At 36.2% G+C, this 20,993-nt stretch overlaps 1 protein-coding gene across 1 annotated transcript; it reads right to left on the minus strand.

Moving 5' to 3' along the window:
- Positions 1 to 1,809: 1,809 nt before the first annotated feature.
- Positions 1,810 to 2,466, minus strand: LOC143574921 (uncharacterized). The gene has a single exon (XM_077059421.1). The coding sequence runs from the start codon at positions 2,464 to 2,466 to the stop codon at positions 1,810 to 1,812; it is 657 nt and encodes a 218-aa protein (XP_076915536.1).
- Between the last annotated feature and the right edge of the window lie 18,527 nt (positions 2,467 to 20,993).

Below are 20,993 nucleotides of genomic sequence, written 5' to 3' on the forward strand. Positions count from 1 at the left end.
GTCACCTAGAAACTCGGATGGATCATGATAGTGAAGGAATGTGTCTCGTTCATCCTCAACGATCATATTATGAAGTATTATACATACAATCATAATTTTACCCATCATTTCCTTGTCCCACACAAGACATGGGTGTCGAAGCAATGCAAAGCGAGCTTGTAGAACTCCAAATGCTCGTTCAACATCTTTTCTAGCAGCCTCTTGATGTTTAGCGAACAACTTATGTTTCGAAGCTGTGGAGAAGTAATGGACTTGACAAAGGCAGCCCATGAAGGGTATATGCCATCAGTGAGATAGTATGCCCTATTATGTTCTCGTCCATTCACGATGTAACTAACATTTGGTGCACGACCTGACAATATGTCATCAAAAAGATGAGATCGGTGAAGGACGTTAATGTCATTGCACGTGCCTGGTGTTCCAAAGAACGCTTGCCATATCCATAAGTCATATGATGCAACAGCTTCTAAAATTATTGTTGGTTTACCGCTTCTACCCGTATATTCCCCAGCCCAAGCTGTGGGACAATTTTTCCATTCCCAGTGCATACAATCAATGCTGCCTACCATTCCGGGAAACCCACGTTCTTCCCCAACGTGGAGTAGTCTTGCTAAGTCATCATCATTGGGCCTTCTAAGGTACTCTTGACTAAAGCATGCAATAACTCCTTTACGAACTTTGTAAGAGCATTCCTTGTTGTTGTAGCACTCATTCTCAAGTATTCATCATGCGCATCTGCTGACGTCCCATACGCTAACACCCGCATAGCTCCAGTACATTTTTGCAATGGTGAAAGACCTTTCCTACCTGTGGCATCTCGCCTTTGTTGGAAATATATGTCATCGGCTGTAATAGCTTCCACAATGCGAAGGAAAAGTGATTTTTTCGCATGCGAAATCTACGTCGAAAAGTTGCTTGATCATATGTTGGGTTTTCAACAAAGTAATCTTCCATCAAACGTGCTTCACCTTTCTCACGTTCTCGATCACAATACCTCCTTCTTGATGTGCCAGGCATAGGCATATTTAGGAGTAATTCACACATGATAGCATTAAGTTGTAGATCTACTTGAAAAAGTTGTTCTTCCCACTCATTACACTCACTTGAACTCAATGAATCAGAACTCTCAGATGAGCTTTCACTACTAGACATTTTTAGGATATGAAAGCAACTCAACGAACTTTATTTATACATGAAAATAATGTTAGATAATGTTAGATTTTTTATCTAAAGAAAATCTCACAATCCAATCAGAATTTGACAAATGGAAAAAGAAGATAACTCAAATTTACTATATTATTTTAGAAATATATAAATTTATAATATTAAAAAGAGATAATGTTAGATTTTTATCTAAGAAATCCAACGATCCAATAAGAATTTGATATTTGGAAAATGAAGATAAGTCAAATTTACTAGATAATCTTGAAAATACATAAATTTATGACAGTAAATAGAGATAACGTTAGATTTTTATCTAAAGAAATCCCAACGATCCAACAAGAATTTGACAACTGGAAACGAAGATAGGGTTAAATTACAAGACAATATTGCACATACAGAAACATAATTGCATTACAAGTGAAGTAGAAATTCAATATCTTACAAATGCATTAAAAACTAAATGAAAGACACAATAAACTAGATTCAGTTTCCATAATGCTTCGACAATAGAGAACGTTTGATTTGATCCTCTTTAACCGACAGATGCTCCCTCTGTAACAATGCCTGAAGCAAATGAAGGTCCATTTTCTTTTGCTCTCTTTCATCCTTCCTTTGTTCCTTTCTTTGTTCCTTCTCAATCCTAAGTTATTCCTTATGTTTCTCAAACTCGAGTTTTTTTTGCAACAAATCATATGTACTAGCTTGAGTAAGCCTCATTCCACGAAGTTCTTCAACAATTTCATTGGAAACCTTACCTTTTCCTTTCTTTTTTTTGGCTTCATCTCTGCCCATTGGACGTTGAATCGATGAACCACCACTAACTGGCGATTCTTGGTTGGAATTCACATAATAATCCCCTTCTTCTGAAGTCATTGTTCTTTTCGTACTACCATCACTTTCCTCATCACCCGCTTCACTTTCAGGACGGTGACGTGTTGTGCCACTAGGTAACTCTAAAGCCCATTTTGGGTACTTACACATAACTTCATTGTAAACAATGTAGTCGTTAAACTTTTTCCCACTTTGCTCATATATCTTATGAGCATCACTCTCGATATCTTTTTGTGACGTTCCACTTGTTGCTCGGCGATATGCTTCTCGGTACGAATCAACCCATTTCCCAGCGGTTTCATTAAGTCGACTAAAACGACCTTTCATTTGATCAACATTTCTTTCACCAAGCTGTTCTGGATTTTCTGCTTGAGCTGCATCATACATTTTCTTTACTTCTGCCCATAGTGATGGTTTCTTTTTGTTTTTTCCGTGAATGCTATCTACACTAGCAATACAGTATGCCGACATTAAAGCAACATCTTCAGCAGCCTCCTATTTAGCGGTTTTTGTTTGTTTTTCAGTATTTTCTGATGTTTGAGGATTTTGAGTGAAAGGAAGTTGACTTGGATTTGGAAAAAACGAAGAATTTTCATAGGATTGATTATTATGATAATTCTCAGAATTGCCTAGATCCGTATATGAATTTGGAAACGGATCCATTGTTTTGAGTGTATGAAATATAAAAGAGGGATAGAAAATTAGAATTGGATATGAAATTTTATCTATACCCAACACTATATATATAGAAAAAACTCATAATTTTTTTTAACTTTTTATTATATTTTTTGGATAAGGATAAGTTAAATGTTAGATATTTTTGGATAACTAAAGTTATAAAAAAATCTATCAAACAAATAAAAAATTGACATTTGGCATGGTAGGATAACATTTTAAATAAAAAATAATTTACTAATAAAAAACTAATAAAAACATTAATGAAAAGTAAATAATTAAAAGAAAAAAAAAATAAAGTAAAGCAGGAACAACTAACAATATTAAATAAAAATTAAATAAAAAGGTTTTAAATTAATAGAAAAAGAAACAAATATTATTAGCATGATGACAAGATATATTAAAATAATATTACAATTTGGTTGCAATCGTTGGTTGATGATGCGATCGAGTTGTGACTTTTATTTTTATTTAACATTTTTTAAATGACAACCACTTTTGTCCTTTAGTGAAATATTGCAACCCGTTGAGGCAAATGGTCATGATAGTGAGTAGTCTTATAGTGATTGGTCGTGGTACGAAGAACAGAAACCGATGCCACCTTGAATTTTCGATGTTAAGCGACGGATTAAATTTGGATTTTGGTCCGATATATATATACTAAAACATATGTGTGTTGGTCAACATTGAAAAGTTCACTAATGTAGTTAAATTTGAATTTTAAATAAAATATTTATTATTTATATTCTAATTTAAATATAACCTTATCTTCGTTATAATATTTATTTTGTATTTTTTTTGTTGTGTTTGAATTATCCACAATTGTAAGTGTAGAGAAAGATGGTGATATAACAACATTAAGAGATGCGTTGGATAAATTCACGTGTACCGAGATTCTTAATGGTGAAAACTAGTATAAATGCAACAAGTGCAAATTATAATTAAAATTCAAAAAGATATTTACATTATTGGATAAAGATTGGAAGAAGTAATTAATAGTTTATCTTAATTTAAATATGTTATTTGAATTTTTAAAATTATCGGCTCAGGGGTTTTTCCTAGTTTGAGACTTTGAGTCATAGGTTTATAAATATTTTGGTCTTAGTTTATTATTCGTATTCCAGTTTTCGTTTTGTTATAGTAATAAAAGTATTTTCCGTTACGTACAACTGATCGTAGCCTGGTGCTTCTTGTTCAACCGAAAAAACACTTGTGAATTTAAGACCATCATCACAAAACAATTGTATATCTTGGATTAAAACTCATAATCGTCTACAGTTATTGACATAGAATTAATATATCAAGGTACGTTCTTTTGTTCATTGTTTTAGTTTTTTGATTATTTATTCGTTCTTGGTTTGGTTTGTTCAAGTATATATATTTTTCAACACAAAGTTAGTCGATTGTTAGATCACTTTTAATTCCATTGCGTTACTCATATATTACTTCTAGTTCGTTATTACTTCTAGTTATATATTCGTTTTAAAAATCAAATAGATCTACCCTCAAGTTCATTGGGCTGATGGTTTATTTAATGATAATTTTGTGTAATGCTCATTGTCATATTGGCAACCCTCTAGCAAATTTCGACTTATTTGCTACTTTTCGCATCACATGTTGACTTCGTCAATTTTGACTAATGATGCATTAATGGATGCAACTTATGATTGAATACAAATTCTTTCTTATAATGATGGATTAATAAGAATGAAAGAGAGGTTTCTATAGCTATCAATAAATTTATTATTTAAAAGAAGTTTAAATAAATATAAATATATTATGACTAGCTAGCATACCAATCCGTTGCATATAATTGGTTCACTATTAAAACTTTAGTTATATAAATGCATAGTAAGATTGATTTGTAAACATTCTCTTTATAAGAAAAGACTATAGGTTTATTCATGTGGCTAGGGGTGTTCACGGTTTGGTTTAAAATAGTGAAACCTCTCAAATGGGTTATCGGTTTGGTTTCACGTTCTTTCGTTTATACTTTTGCCTGGTTGGTTTCGAAGCTTTTAAATTGTAGGGAAAGGTTTGGTTTACAGTTTATACCGAAAATCGATCGTAAAAAACCAAACTGGATTGTAAGATTATATATATATATGTGTGTGTGTGTATGTTTATTGAATTTAATCTAAACATATAATTACAAACTTGCTTAGTTGTTTTTCTTAACATAATTTTGCAATGAATTTGAATTTTAGGTCTGACACTAATTTTATTGGGAATGGAGTGGTTTACTGATCGAACATGGATGTATAAAAGGACCAATAGTGATGGATCTTCTAGTTTGGAGTTCTATAACAACTTGAACAAGTGGTTAGACTTTGTCTATTCTAAAGAAAATGTTGTCGATCGAAGGGTGACTAAGAAACGTAAGACAATACTTGACATCAAATGCCCTTGTTTAAAATGTCAAAATGGCATGTACAGAGATAGAGAAACCGTTCAACACTTGCTTATGAAGGGTTTCATGCCTCTATACTACACATGGAGTGAACACGATGAAGCGTCCACCCACAATGCAGGACATTCGTCTACTACTAGGGAAGTTGTTAATGATGACAATGATGGTTGTAGACAGATGGTGTTGGATAGTATGTATTCGTCTGGTTATGATCCAACAACACACTCAAATATTGATTCAAATACTTTTGAAGGAGATGTACCGAATTCAGAAGCAAAGGGATTCTATGACATGTTACAAGCTGCTGATGAGCCTTTTTGGGAAGGGGAGAAGGGCATAGATTGTTCAAAGCTACAATCCGCTACAAGTTTTTTGAATTGGAAATCACTTTACAATGTATCTACTGAATGTTACAACCATAACATTTCCATGGTTAAGGCATTGTTGCCTGAAGGAAATAAACTGCCCGAAAACTTTTATGACACAAAGAAGAGTTTAAAAAAGCTTTGTCTTCCTAAAGAGAGGATTGATGTTTGCAAAAATCACTGCATGTTATTCTATAAGCAAGACAAGACTTTGACACAATGTAAATGTTGCGGGGAATCTCGTTACAAGAGTGGGCAAAATAAGGTACCTCATTTGGTGATGACATACATGCCGATTGGTCCTAGACTTAAGAAGTTGTATATGACTATAAAGACTGCAAAAGATATGACTTGGCACCATGATCACAAAACAAAAGACGGTATCATGGCACATCCAAGTGATGGTAAGGCATGGAAGCATTTTGACTCAAAGAATCCTGACTTTGCGAGTGAGATACGTAATGTTCGTCTTGGGTTATGTACCGATGGATTTAACCCAAATAACACAAACTCAAACCCTTACTCATTATGGTCTGTCTTTCTTACTATCTATAACTTACCTCCATGGATGTGTTTGAAAGACTCATTTGTTAAACTGTGTTTGGTTATTCCTGGGAGAAAGACCCAGAATCAAAACTTAGATGTGTTTCTAAGGCCGCTAATAGACGAGCTGAAAGAGTTGTATGAGGAAGGCATTGAAGTTTATGACGCTTATCGTAAAGAAAATTTCACTATGAAAGCTATCCTTCTATGGACGGTCAGTGACTTCCCCGCCTATGCAATGTTATATGGCTGGAGTACGCATGGTCACTTGGCTTGCCCACACTGTATGGGAAACACAGAAGCTTTTTGCTTGCGTGCCGGACGCAAGGCAAGTTGGTTTGACTGTCATTGGAGATTTTTACCTCCATCACACCTTTTTCGTAGAGATAAAGATGGATTTCGGGCTAATAAATCTATTCCACCGTCATTTGGACCTCCGACTGAGTTAGATGGTTGGAAAATATATGAACAGGTATGTGACTTTCCAAGTGTTTATGAGGGTACGCCGCATAACACAAAAGATAAACATTCAGAATTTGGTAAAACCCATAATTGGGTAAAGAGAAGCATATTTTGGGAGCTTGAATATTGGCCCATGTTGTTAATTCGACATAACCTTGATGTAATGCACATTGAGAAAAATGTTTTTGAGAATCTATTTCAAACAGTCATGGATACTGATAAAACAAAAGACAATATCAATGCAAGGGTGGATTTAAAAGAAATTTGCAATCGGCCATCGTTGCATACTTGGGCAGGGGACAATAACAAATACAAGAAACCAAAAGCATCATATACTCTAACCAAAGATCAAGTAAACGAGGTATGTAAATGGTTGAAAACGGTAAAGTTCCCTGATGGGTATGCTTCAAATATAGGGGGATGCGTAAACATTGATAAAGGTACTTTTTACAGCTTTAAAAGTCATGATTGTCATGTATTTATGCAACGGCTACTCCCTATTGTATTAAGAGGCATGCTACCAAAACAAATATTTGAACCAATAATAGAGCTGTGCACATTCTTTCGTGTAATATGTTCAAAGGTTTTACACGTCGAGGATTTAGAAAAACTAGGGAAAAGTATCATCGTAACCATTTGTAAGTTGGAAAAAATCTTCCCACCTAGTTTCTTTGACTCAATGGAACACCTTGTTATACATTTGACCAATGAAGCTCTTCTTGGTGGTCCCGTGCAGTTCAGATGGATGTATCCATATGAGAGGTATCCATTTTAACTTAAACAAATTACTCATATTACATACTACGTATAAAATGTTAAAAAATTGCTAACATTTTCTTCACTTCATCTTTTAGGAAGTTGGGCAGACTGAAAAGAACGTTTCGAAACAAAGCAAGAGTTGAAAGTTCTATTGTTGAGTCATATCTCGTAGATGAGCTTTGTAACTTTTGCACCATGTACTTTGAGCCGACAGTTAAAACACGATTGAATCGTGAGCCTCGAAATTTTGCCCCTGATATTCCTTGTTCTTCAGGTGCCGATTCCAGGTTGAGTATATTCAAACACCCATCTCGAAGATTGTTTGACAAGGGTGGAAAAAATATAGTTCTTACTGATAAAGACAAACACAAGGCTCATACTTATATATTGCTTAACTGTCAAGAGCTTCACGAAACCATATTATTATTTGATGAACATTTGAGAGCTTCATTCCCGAACTTGGACCAAGCGACACTCGATAAGAAGAAAGAAAGTTCATTTGCTAAGTTGTTGCAAGATCGTGTAAGCATAAAACTAAAAGTATTATATACCCTACCATAGTAGTTAACATAACTTATATCATTACATGCTTGTTAACATAACTTTTTACAAATGTAGGTTATGAATTGTCCTGGAAAAGAACATTTGAGAGATATAGCACAAGAGCCTCTCACTTTTGTTCAATCACATAAGGGCTATTTGGTTAATGGTTACAAGTTCCACACACAAACATCTTACAATGGCCGAGTTACCCAAAATTCTGGTGTGTGCGTGAAGGGGGCTTCTTATAACGGAATTGAAACTGACTATTATGGAATGTTGGATGAAATTCTAGAGGTGGAATACCACAGCAAGCTAGGAAGTTGTGTTGTGGTTTTGTTCAAATGTACATGGTTTGATCTCGTGAAGGGTGTAAGGGTGGACCCGAAGACTAATATGATTGATGTTAAACCCAAGGCAGTAGGATGCGTTGATGACCCGTTTATCTTAGCATCACAAGCACAACAAGTGTATTATACACCATATCCTTCAAAAGAAAAGGGATTAAAAGATTGGTGGGCTGTTGTTAAGACGACTCCAAGGGGAGTTTATGCACTAGCCGAAGATTCTAGTGAAGTAGGTGATAAGGATTATGAAGACGAAGAGTATTTCTTTCAAGATAATGAAAGGTTAGTATGTACATCAACTGATGATTTGCTCCCTATTACTCATGTACAAGGAAATATAATAGAGGAAGTCAACGACATAAGTGATGATGATCGTGAAGTTATAAATAATGATCGTGAACAAGCTACCTTTGAAGATGCTGATTTAGATGATGATGATGACGACGACGATGCGGAAGAATTTGAAGATGAAGATTACTTGGTTTATTGTTGAAATTTCATATATATGGTAGAATATAATGGTTTTTACTTATTTTTATTTTTAGTGTTTTTTTTTGAATAATAATTGATGTGTTTATATATATATATATATATATATATATATATTATTTTTATTTTATGGATTTAGTCGTTTCACAACAACATTATTCCTAAAAAGTGGTCAAATAGCTGGCGCGAGTCTCTACGGCACACCCCGTCATGCGTGACCAAGGGAGATCGAGAGCGGGGGACGATGTTCCGTGGAGGTTACATGTGCCACGTAGGCCACTCTCGTGACCATCCGTGTTGTACCGGAACTAAAAAGAATGGCATTATGCGTATTTTCGATACGTTCGTTATATAATAATAATAATAATAATAATAATAATAATAATAATAATAATAGTTATGGTAAAAAGAGTGTTGGGATATTGGATCTATGGTTCACATAAATAAATTTTAAAACAAAGTTTAAAAAAATAAAAAAGACCTGTTCTCCTCATCCGCCCTACTGCAAAACTAACTTCAACACAAGACCTGGAAGTTCGGAACTCAAACCACGTTCGCACAATGGCCATGTGTCGGTACTCACAACCCTTTATCATCTTTGTTGTGGAATCATATAAAATCACAAACTACGGTTACAAAAATTATTTTTTTGCGAAACCAGGTACAAGTCGAATTCCTTCTTATCTTATGCGCCTCGCACATACATATAATGTGTTAATTATCTGCATACGACTTTTGATTATACTTGTTTCCAACGATTTAACTTGAAATCAAAGTCTGAGATGACCTAAATTCCCCATTTTTTTTTTTTTTTGCTTTTTTCTATGTTAATTTAGAAAAATTGTGTTTGCTTCTTTAAATTGCTTCTTTAAAATTCCTTGTAACAAAGTTGATTTCATTTGGGTATTTCTTAATTTCTCTCTTGACCTAGTATTTGAGCATGATTTATGTCTCATCTTTGTGACTGGTTTATTTTGGTCTTATGAAATTGCTTTGGTTTTAGTTATTTAATCTAGAGTTAATTAAATTAAAAGTGGGCTGAGTTAGTTTGAAGCGAACTAGTCAAGTGCACAACCTGAAAAGTTAAGTCCACGACCCTTAATTTACCTTTAATTTGTTGCAGTATTGTATATAATTGTAACATATGCAGCTAATTGTGTTCTTCTCGTGAATACTTTGTTTAGTAGTTCAAGTAAACCTGTATATCTCCACATTTTTGTGTTTTATATAAGACATTGAATGATATAAATAGAAAATGCAGAGGAATTGTATGTTCATCTTGTTTGGATAAATTGACATATGTATAAATTTATTTGTATGTAGGGTGTATACATTATGAATGGTAGGAAACATAATCCCGGTAGTGGTGGTGTTGGTAATGGCCTTCGTGGTGGAAAGGCCAAGCAAGTTGTACGGGCACACAGTGATCGTGGCATTGAGTCTAAGGAGCCCGATTCTAATATAAGTGTCCATGATGAACCTACTGTCTGGAGCCATGGGAGATATGTGGTGATACGGCCTCCAAGATGTCCCGGGGTTGCATTGCGTAGAGGTGGAGCTGGTCGTCATAGCCGTGTGTACGGTGGTGATCCGACGACTAACTTTACTCTGTCAAAGGATATCACTGACGATGGTGATGATGATTTCAGCGAGGATTTCACTAATGGTGACAATGGTAATCATGGGGGCAGTGACAGTGGTGGCGACGACTTTAACAGTGGCGGTGATGACGTAGGCGGTAGGGAGTTGATAAAGCGCCAAGGAAAAAAGTATGTTTCTATTTTTAAATTTAAAGTTATGTTGTTTATTCATGCTAGGGGTGTTCACAGTTCGGTTTTCGCGGTTTTTATGTAAAACCGCGAACCAAACCGTAGAATTCTTAAACCGAACCAAACTAAACCGTTGTTAACGGTTTGGTTTCAGAGTTTGGCTCGTTGGGCTTATATGAAAGATGTCCAAAAAAAGATGTATGTTTTATATAAGTAAAGTTGTAAAAAAAATTGCATAATTCAAGTTGTCAAACACAACTCGTACAAACAAGTTGTTATAAAAAGTAATAATGTTGTGCAGAAATAATCAAAATGCAAGTTGCCCAAATTTGAATAAAACCAAACTGGAATGCTTGGATAGAAATGTTGTATGTTTGGGCTTAAGACTTTCATTACATGAATACATTTGAGTTATAATTCATACAAATTTTTAATTTAGTTATGTCTGATAATATATATGTATATATATACAATATTTTATAAAAATTAAATATAAAAAATCATACGGCCCGGTCCGGTTTAATACGGTTGGTTTTGGTATAAACTGTAAACCAAACCGTTCGTTACGGTTGAAAAGTTTAAAGCCGACCGACCAAAATTTAAGAAAAAAAAATCATCAAACACGGTTTAGATACAAACCGTGAACACCCCTAATTCATGCTATACATAAAAGTCCTTGTGAATACTAATAGTTTCATTTTTGTTGTAAGAAATATGGTACGTAGTACTTCAGCAGGAGGTTGTAGGGGTCGAGGTGATGGTCGCGGTAGCGGGCAAGGTAACGGTCACGGTGCTACAGACAATGCTGGAGGTAAGTTCACGCTAAGTGCCTCAGCCCAATGCAGTTCAAAATATTGATCATATGTGTTAGATTGGTTTTTGTATACTTATTCTGCTTGAAATAGTTTATTACAGATTGTTTATTCATAAAACACATGAAAAAGAAATTTCCATAGACACTAATTTTATGAATGGAAACATTATTTAATTAGTGAATGTAAATATTAGTTAGTATTAAAGGGTTGAATTCCTTTATTGTTTATAAATGAATTTTAAGCTTCTTTTAATGCTAATAGGCATGTTTTTTTTTATTAGAAATTATGGCACACATTTCAGCAGGAGGTGGTGGTCGAAGTAACGAGCAAGTTAACGGTCATGGTAGTACAAACAATAGTTCACGACTAACTGCAGATGCATATCAGCCTCTCCATGAGCCTAGTGATGATGATGATGAGGAGTACGAGCCTGTAGGGCGAGGACCAGTCGTCCCACCTCCAATACCTTCACCCGAAAATCGCATTTGGATTTGGGTTGAAAATGATGAGTAAGTGTGTTTGTGTGTCTATATATATATATATATGTTAATATTCTCTATATAGGTAAATGCATAAGTATTGCTTTTGTTGATTGTCGTGCTTTGTTTCCATTTTCCAGATTTAATATTCAAAATCCGGTTTCACGAATCATTGGGTGCATTTTGAAGTTGATGTGGTCGGGTGGGTGGCAAGGATGGAAAGATGTTCCTGTATTTCATCGTGAACGCATGTTTGAGCGTTTTCAGGTGTAAACTTATGACGCATTTGTACATATTATAATATTTTTTTGTATTATTATAATAATGCATATATCAATCAATCAATCAATCATACCCAGTAAAATCCCACCGACAGCAAAGCTATAGGTAGGGTCTGGATAATCATCATCATCGTACTCAGTATATCCCACCAATAGCAATGCTATGGTAGGGTCTGAGGAGGGTAAGATGTAGACAGTCTTACCTCTATCCCATAGGGATAGAGAGGCTGCTTCCGGTGAGACCCCCGGCTCGATAGTAGTTTTGCATCAAGCCTTGGACATAAGGCACATAGCACTCAATCATCAGGGACACCGGCTGATTGGTGCATGTGCCCTTGTCTTTCGGCTATCAACGCCACCACATGATGCCTGATTAACCTTCCGCCACTTTTAACGTTATTTTCACGAGATTAGTAAAATAACGTCAAAATTAGTGCACTTTTACTTTTGCCCACCCGAGGGTTCACACATATATACATTATATGCGCGCACCGCAAGCAGGGCGTTTAAACATCATTAATCAGTTTTTTTTCTTGTTAGAAATACTATCAGTGGAAAGATGAGGAAAAACACTCAATTTACTCTTGTTGGGAGAGGTGCATTAAGGGAAAGTTTCCTAATCTGTTGGGTAAGGCTCAGAAATTTGCAAAGACCTGGGCCCTTCGAAAGGGTATAGAAGTTGGGAATGATTGGACTGTCACTATTCCGTTTAAGCCACAATGGATTAGTCAAGATTCTTGGAAACAACTAGTTAAGGTTTGGAATACCAATTCATGGCGAGACAAGTCTTCTCAAAACAGCAAAAACAGAGAGAAAGCAACTGGTGGTAGACATACAGTTGGCTCAAAGAGCTTCATTACAGTTAAAAAAGAAATGGTAAGAAATGTTAATTTGTAATCTTTAATATTAGATGATTTCACGGTCTCTTAGTAATGTTTTTTGAACATCAAAAACTGAAATCGAACCGTTGAATTTTGACACCAAACCCAAACGTTACTAATGGTTTACTAGCTTATAAATATGTACTTTGTAGGACAATACATTGAAGCGACGTGCTAAGTTTGGTGAATTCTGGCTACAAACACACGCAAAGAAAGGGTCAAGACCCCTATATAGATTGCCGAATTATAGCGAGTCAGCTGATTTTGATTTGGAAGAAATTGATGATGTGGAAGAAGAGCAAAATGCAGATTGGGTCGACACGAGGGCTGGTGATGCTTATGTAAGTCTCATTACTTTGTAAATGTATGTTTTTACCAGGAGTGTGGAGTGGGTACAACTCAGCCTGACCCGGACCGATTGGCTGGAATTTTCAAATCAGGATCCGGACCAATTACACATGGGTCGGTTCAGGTTTTGAAATGAGTTTTATGGGACGGGTTCATGGTTTTCACGGGTTCTTTAAAAAGCATCAGTTTGCAGCTGGTTATCCATTTTTCTACCGGTTTGCATTTTTTCTGAACTGCTACCTGCTGCACACTCCTATAATTTCACCTGAAGTTATTTGTGTGAGAATCATGGGTGACTTTTGAATTATAGCAAGACTATAAAAACCCTGTATTTTCATTCTGTATTTGAGCACCGATTAGGCGTGCCCGGTTTTTTGGAATTGGTTCTGACAATTACATTTCATGTATTTTGAAAACTGATTCAGCGGGCTTATTGATTATCATGGGTTATCGGTTCCAATCTTGTTCAGCGGGTACAAGCACTCCTAGATGGTTTCCCGTTTTGTGTTGAAATTTAGAACCGGTACCCGGACCTTGTATTGAATACGGGTCTGTTCCACGGGTGTGTTGAATCTAGACCCATGGAATGCTCACCCCTAGTTTTTACTACTTAATTATGTAATGTAATGTACTAATTGTTAATGTTCCCATCTTAGGAATCATATAAGGAACTTGTTATAAAGAAGTATGGAGACGATGCTAGCTTACACCCAGAATTTGATATGGATTTATGGTCAAGCATTGCAAGGGGAAAGAAAAAACTTCGGTTGTACAGGACTAGCAACATCGCCGACCCGTATTTCGTGTTGACAGGCGCACCATCAAAGCCAAGTACAAGTGGTTCCTTTCCACCGGGGAGAAGTGATAAGGTTTGTACTTTGTATTCTCTTTTAGAAAAAAACAGTGTTTGGTTTTCTTTTGGCCCAATGTTTGAATGTGTGAACTATGATTTGATAAAATTATTCTAGTTACAAAAGTTAGAGTTTAGTGTTGAACTCCACCCCTAATCTTATACTTTCTAGATCATCTCAATTAGGGGCGATTTTTACGTTTTTTTAAAGCATTGAACACTGATGTGTTATTATGGTTGATATGCAAATTTAATAAAATTACAGGTGCAACAGTTGGAGGAAAAAATAGCTGAGCTGGAACGTGAAAAAATTGCGGATTTAGAAAGAGAAAAGGTAGAGAAAAATGCTATGATGGAGAAAATTGAAGAACAAGCGAGATTGTATGCTGAAATGAATGAGAGACTTCAATTGTTGTCCCGTAACCAGCTACAAAACTTTCCACCAAGTTAAGATATATGAGTTTATGTTGGTAAACTAAGTTTCAGTTTTTATTGTATTAGTTTTTGGATGATTTAGAACTTTCTTGTATTACATTTGAATATTTTATGCTATTTGGTTTGGGTATTTATCTTTAGTATGAAATTTTATAAAATTTGTATATAATGTTTACATGAAAAAAGTGGAAAAGAATGTATAAAAATAAATTTAGAAGAATTCTATACAAAATGCATAGCTAATTCTGTAGCTAAACCCATATATAATTCGTAGCAAAAATTTGTGAATTACCATAGCTACATCCGTAGCAACAATCATAAAGAAATATACAGCTAAAATTTCTAGCAAAATTGGTAGCAAGTTTTCGTAGCAAGACAATAGCAAAATCTAAATGAAATCCGTAACCAAAGTTGTAGCTAAAACTCGGTAGCAAAATTTCATAGCTAAAAGTCCATAGCTAACAGACCGTACCAAATTTCCATAGCTAAAATTCCATAGCTAAAAATCCGTAGCAAACAATTCTATAGCAAAATCCGAAGCTAATGTGATTAAAACAACGACGTCTCTTTTTGTAGCTAAAACCGTTGCAAATTTCTGATTTCGTAGTGATGTGTTGTAAAACGCACTTACTTTCCGTATCGTTTTGTCATGTTTTACGTATTTAGTTGTTTAATTAATGAGAGTTATGAGTGGCTTTTGCTTAATTTTACAAAGATTGAATGTTTACTTGTAGGTTAAGAAAGTTAATGGAAAAAGAGTTAAATTTGAAGACAGGCTTATTTGGTCAAGTTTAAAGACTACAAGTCAAGGCCCGACCCAAGCCCACAAATTCAAGCCTTACATGCCATATTATATTAATTAAAAAAAAAATAAGAAATACCCTAACACCCTACACTTTTCCGATCGGGAATTATTAAAAAAAATAATAGAAGTTGGTTGTTTTGAGATAGAGTGGACGGCTAGTTGTTGGTGAATTGTTTTTGTTGCTTTTAAGGATACAAGTATAAGAAGTATATGTGTGGTGGGAGTTAATCCCACGTGAGAATCATCTAAGAACAAACAAACATAAAAACCTGCCCTATCAAGTTGCGATCGCAACTTTCAGCAGCAAGAGAAAGAGAGAAAAAAAGTTCTGTGCAAGGGTTGTGGTGGCTAGAAGAGGAAGGAGATCGTTATGGATTATTCTTGTGCAGCTGCTAGGCATCATCTAAACTCATAATCTCAGCCATAAATCAAAAGTATTCATTCATAAACTTTATCTCTTGTTCAAGAACACTAACTAGTTGAACTTGATCTTTTTGTTGGATTGTTTTGCAAGTAACTTAGAGATTGACTTGTGTTTGATTGTTCTTGATTATTGAATGAGTTTACTTATATTTATGTTGATGTTTATGATGTTTAATTTGAATATTAGCTGCTGTCCAAAATTAATGTTTAGCTAAACTTGTTAGTTCTACCTAGGTTAGATGATTATTGTTAGGTTTTCGTAAGTAGTTTGGATTGTTGATAATCATGGCTTAAATTGTTAATGTAAAGTTTGGTTTAACATTGAATTAGGTTGTGTTTAGTGGCTGTGAATTTGTTAATTACACTTATAAACCTCTTGCTTTAATTAATTGAATGAGTTTTGATTGATTGTTGCCTGTTAGGACTCTTTACTTAGTGTTTAGGGTTTGTTTGCGGGTTGATCAACCGTAGGGTTTAAGTGAGTGTATTAGTTGAATATAATCAGCGGGTAGACACCTTCCTTGAGACCGAGAGGTGATAGGAAGTAAACTCGTCTCATAGCTTTTACTTGTTAGGATTAGGATCACGCGAGAGCGAGTTCGGTTCTTGTCGGGTTTGGGTTTGTGAGCGATTAGTTGACCTAGTTTAAGTTAAACTGAATTGTTCCTCTATCCTTGGTTGCGTAGTATTCGTCTCCATTAGGGTAGTGTGTCGGTGAGCCGAGAGGAGAGTCGGCATTAGAGCACGTTAACAATTTGTCATCCGGTTTGTTCTTAAAATCAACTAAGTGTAGGTTAGGGCTTGTTAGTGAGACCGAGAGGTAATCTAGCTTCCTGAGTGAACTTTAGTTGTGCCATTCCTTAGGAACTGGTGCCGTGAGATTCTACAATCCAATAGCTTACTATACCTTCAATGGATTCTTACCTAGGTAGACGTTTTTCCCATTGATAAATCGTATTTTCACAATTTCGTTTAGTCTTCTTAAATTAAGTCTTTTAATTTAGTTAAATTAAGTTAGGATAAATATTTAATAATATAAAAATCATTTAAAATATATTAGGTGAGTCTTATTCAAACATCCCCACACTTAAGTCTTTTTCGTCCCTAAAAAAGTAATCTACACAAGATCATAACCAGGTGAAAAACAACAAACTATCAGATTATTATCATTTTCAAAGCACAAGAAACAGCCTGACATATTGACCGCGATTGCCGATATTGTTGTCCACTTAAACCCAGCCACCAGCCAATCAAGCCCTCCTTTTGCATTAAACGTTTTAAGTCTAAAAATTAAGGCTACACCTACCCCATCTCAGACAAAGAGAGCTAGAAGAACTAGAGTCGAAGCAAACTGGCTAGACAAATCACCATAAGCCAAGGACTCGTTGATGGTACTAATTAGATGCACTCAGTGAAATTTGGATGAATGAATGGTCATGTGGAGGTCGTACGAGTTATTCCTAGTTATTATTGGACTTTGTCCTATAAATTCCTAATTTTTTAATTATTGACTAAGAACCTTCGAGCCCCAATAGTGTATCCTCAGAGTCACCATCCCCGAGGTAACACGTAAACTCTAAGTCCCGTCTAGTATGTGCATCTTTGGCCTGTTTTTCTAACTTTAAACAATGCTCATTTGGCATTTTACAATACATAACTTTCTTCATAAGCATTTTTCTTGTCTTGAACAACTTTGAATAATACAATACATAACAAACTTTCAAAACATACTTTTTTTTTTCTTTTTTCTTTTTTTTTTCAATCTTTTATATCACCCTAAAATATATAACTATTTCTAAGCTCGTAAAAGATGGACATGTGGTGTGTGCTATTTTGAGTGCATTTAATTCTTACCATCTCAAAGTTTTCTGGTAATCCTCCCTAAGCATCGAAATTCGGTTTCACCGTTTTTAAATTATTATATATATAGAAACATGCTAAAAAGGACTATCAAAGCTAGTTGGGCCTATCGACACATCCCAAATCAGATATGCAAACCATCTCTTTTATTATTATTAATATTATTATTATTATTATTATTATTATTATTATTATTATTATTGTTTATGTTTCAAAAATTCCGAGAGTTCGTTAGCACATTGGTAATAATATCATTTCTTGCTTAACGTAGATTAAAAACAATTTTCACGGGGCATTTTTTTTATAAATTTTTTTTTTAAAATTTTTTCCTACAATTAAGTAAAATAAATTCCCATCCCCACACTTAGAACGAAATTGTCCTCGATGAGAACAAGGAAAAGAAATAAAAATAAAACGTAAAGCATAAAATTAAAATTTAAAATAGCAGAAAATAAAATAGAGAACGGGTTCCTCCCCTGGTTTAGATGCAGATTCTTCATTAGCTGTGTATGAATCGAACGACCGTATAGCATTTCATTTGCGACCGCAACCTCGGGTGAACCAGTTCTAAAACGCCATCAGAGCTAACATGCGCATAATAATACCTGTAAAAACTCATACTCGCTCGCATGTAGCGGCGTACAAAAACAGAATACAAAAACATAAGAAATAAACATATTTTTGTGTTTTTGATTTTTTAATTTTTTTAATTTTTTTTTGAATTTTTTATTAAATATTTAATTTTTTTGTATTTTTAATTTTTTATAAATAAAAATAAAACAAATAAAAACAGAGAATAAAGAAATTCGTAATACAAACTCTACAACTCGGGCTGTCTCCCGAGTGATGCATCCATCACGTCTATTCCTCGGTGAATGAGTCAAGGTAGAACACCTCGACTGTCTGATTAGTTATCGGCTCGCCTATGTAGTGCTTTAATCTATGACCGTTCACCTTAAACTTCCCACTTTGATCTTGTATCTCAATCGTGCCATACGAGAAAACCTCAGTGACCGTGAACGGTCCCGACCATCGGGATTTCAACTTTCCCGGGAATAACCTCAACCGGGAGTTATACAGTAAGACTTTATCCCCACACTTGAACTGCTTATTACCCTTCAATTTCCTATCATGCAGTTCCTTCGTATGCTCCTTATACCTAAATGATTGTGCATATGCGTGATCCCGGAGCTCCTCCAACTCGTGTACTTGATGGAAATGATTACCCTTTGCGGCGGATGAATCAAGATTAACCCTTTGAAGGGCCCATGAAGCGCGGTGTTCCAATTCAACAGGGAGATGACAGGCCTTCCTATAAATCATCCGAAATGGTGTGGAACTAGTTGGAGTCTTGTAGGCTGTACGGAAGGCCCACAGAGCGTCATCTAATTTGTCAGACCAATCCCGACGATTTAAACCAACCGTTTTCTCGAGAATACGTTTGATTCCCCGATTACTCACTTCTACTTGCCCACTAGTCTGTGGGTGGTAGGCGGTCGCAAGCCGATGGGTGACCCATAACGCTTCAACGCCTTATCCATCTACGAGTTGCAGAAGTGAGTACCTCGATCACTGATCAAGGCTTTTGGGACTCCAAAATGAGCAAATAGAATTTTTAGAAAACGGACTACCACTCGGGCATCATTGGTGGGTAGAGCTTTGGCCTCAACCCACTTAGACACGTAATCGACGGCCACGGGTATGTACTTATTTCCACGTGAAGATGGAAACGGTCCCATGAAATCAATACCCCAAATATCAAAAACCTCACAAACTTGAATAGCATTCTGGTGCATTTCGTTTCGCGAAGAAATGTTTCCGACACGCTGGAAACGATCACAACTTTTAACAAACAGATGAGCATCCTTAAAGATAGACGACCAGTAAAAACCAGAATCAAAAACTTTCTTCGCCGTAGAACTCATACCGTGGTGACCTCCAGTCGGTCCCACATGACAATGGCTCAAAATTTGCCATCCTTCCTTGACATCTACACACCTTCTAATAAGCTGATCAGCACCAATGCGGAAAAGATATGGGTCGTCCCAAAGGTAAAATTTGATGTTAGCAAAGAATTTCTTCTTTTGCTGGTAAGGCATCTTCGGGAGGTATCCGTCAGCAAGATAGTTCGCGAAATCAGCAAACCGTGGAAAACCTTCCTCTTGCGCCGTAACAAACATCTGACTCTCCATCGGAAAACGATCGTCGATCCTGACTCCCGAATCTCCTAAATTAACTCCCTCTAGACGTGAAAGATGATCGGCCGCCACATTCTCGGCCCCCCTTTTATCACGGATCTCTATATCAAACTCTTGAAGCAACATGATCCATCGGATAAGACGAGGCTTAGCATCCTGCTTGCTGAAGAGATATTGAATAGCGGCATGATCCGTATAAACAATCGTCTTGGACAGAACCAGATAGGACCTAAATTTGTCGAAAGCGAACACCACAGCTAAAAGCTCTTTTTCGGTGGTGGTATAGCTTTCCTGTGCGCCATTTAAGGTCCGGATCGCATAGTAGATCGGATGGAAGTGTTTATCCTTCCGTTGTCCAAGAACCGCTCCGACTGCGAAGTCGCTCGCGTCACACATCAACTCGAATGGTAACGACCAGTCGGGAGCAACCATGATCGGGACGTTAACGAGTTTGTCTTTTAGAAGATCAAACGCCTCGATACGCTGCTCAGAAAAAACAAATGGAGCATCCTTCTCCAAAAGTTTGGTCATGGGTCTCGCGATTTTAGAAAAATCTTTGATGAACCGGCGGTAGAACCCGGCATGACCTAGAAAGCTACGAATTGATCTCACAGAAGTTGGCAGGGGAAGATTAGAAATGGTCTCGACCTTTGCCCGGTCAATCTCTATCCTCGCACTTGAGATCCGATGACCTAGAACAATGCCCTCGCGAACCATGAAATGACACTTCTCCCAGTTAAGGACTAGGTTGGTGTCAACGCAGAGGGACATCATCCTCTCGAGATTTGATAAACAATGATCGAAGGAACTCCCAAATACGGAAAAATCGTCCATGAACACCTCCATGGAGTCCTCGATCATATCATGGAAAATGGCCACCATACACCTCTGGAATGTGGCCGGAGCGTTACAAAGTCCGAACGGCATAGGTTTGTAAGCAAACGTTCCGTAAGGGCAAGTGAAAGTGGTTTTCTCCTGGTCGTCGGGAGCTATCGGAACCTGGAAGTACCCGGAGAAACCATCTAGGAAGCAGTAGTACTGCTGACCTGCTAAACGCTCTAACATCTGATCAATGAAAGGTAAAGAAAAGTGGTCTTTCCTGGTGGCATCATTTAGTCTGCGATAGTCGATGCAGACTTGCCATCCTGTCACAGTCCTCGTGGGAATAAGCTCGTTCCTCTCGTTGGTGACGACAGTCATGCCAACCATTTTAGGAACCACTTGGACTGGACTCACCCAAGCACTATCAGAATTGGGGAAAATG

This window comes from Bidens hawaiensis, unplaced genomic scaffold (assembly GCF_021521415.1).
Source record: "Bidens hawaiensis isolate Kalapana, Puna unplaced genomic scaffold, B.hawaiensis_p1.1 tig00027171_1, whole genome shotgun sequence".
In the NCBI taxonomy this organism is placed as follows: Eukaryota; Viridiplantae; Streptophyta; class Magnoliopsida; order Asterales; family Asteraceae; genus Bidens; species Bidens hawaiensis.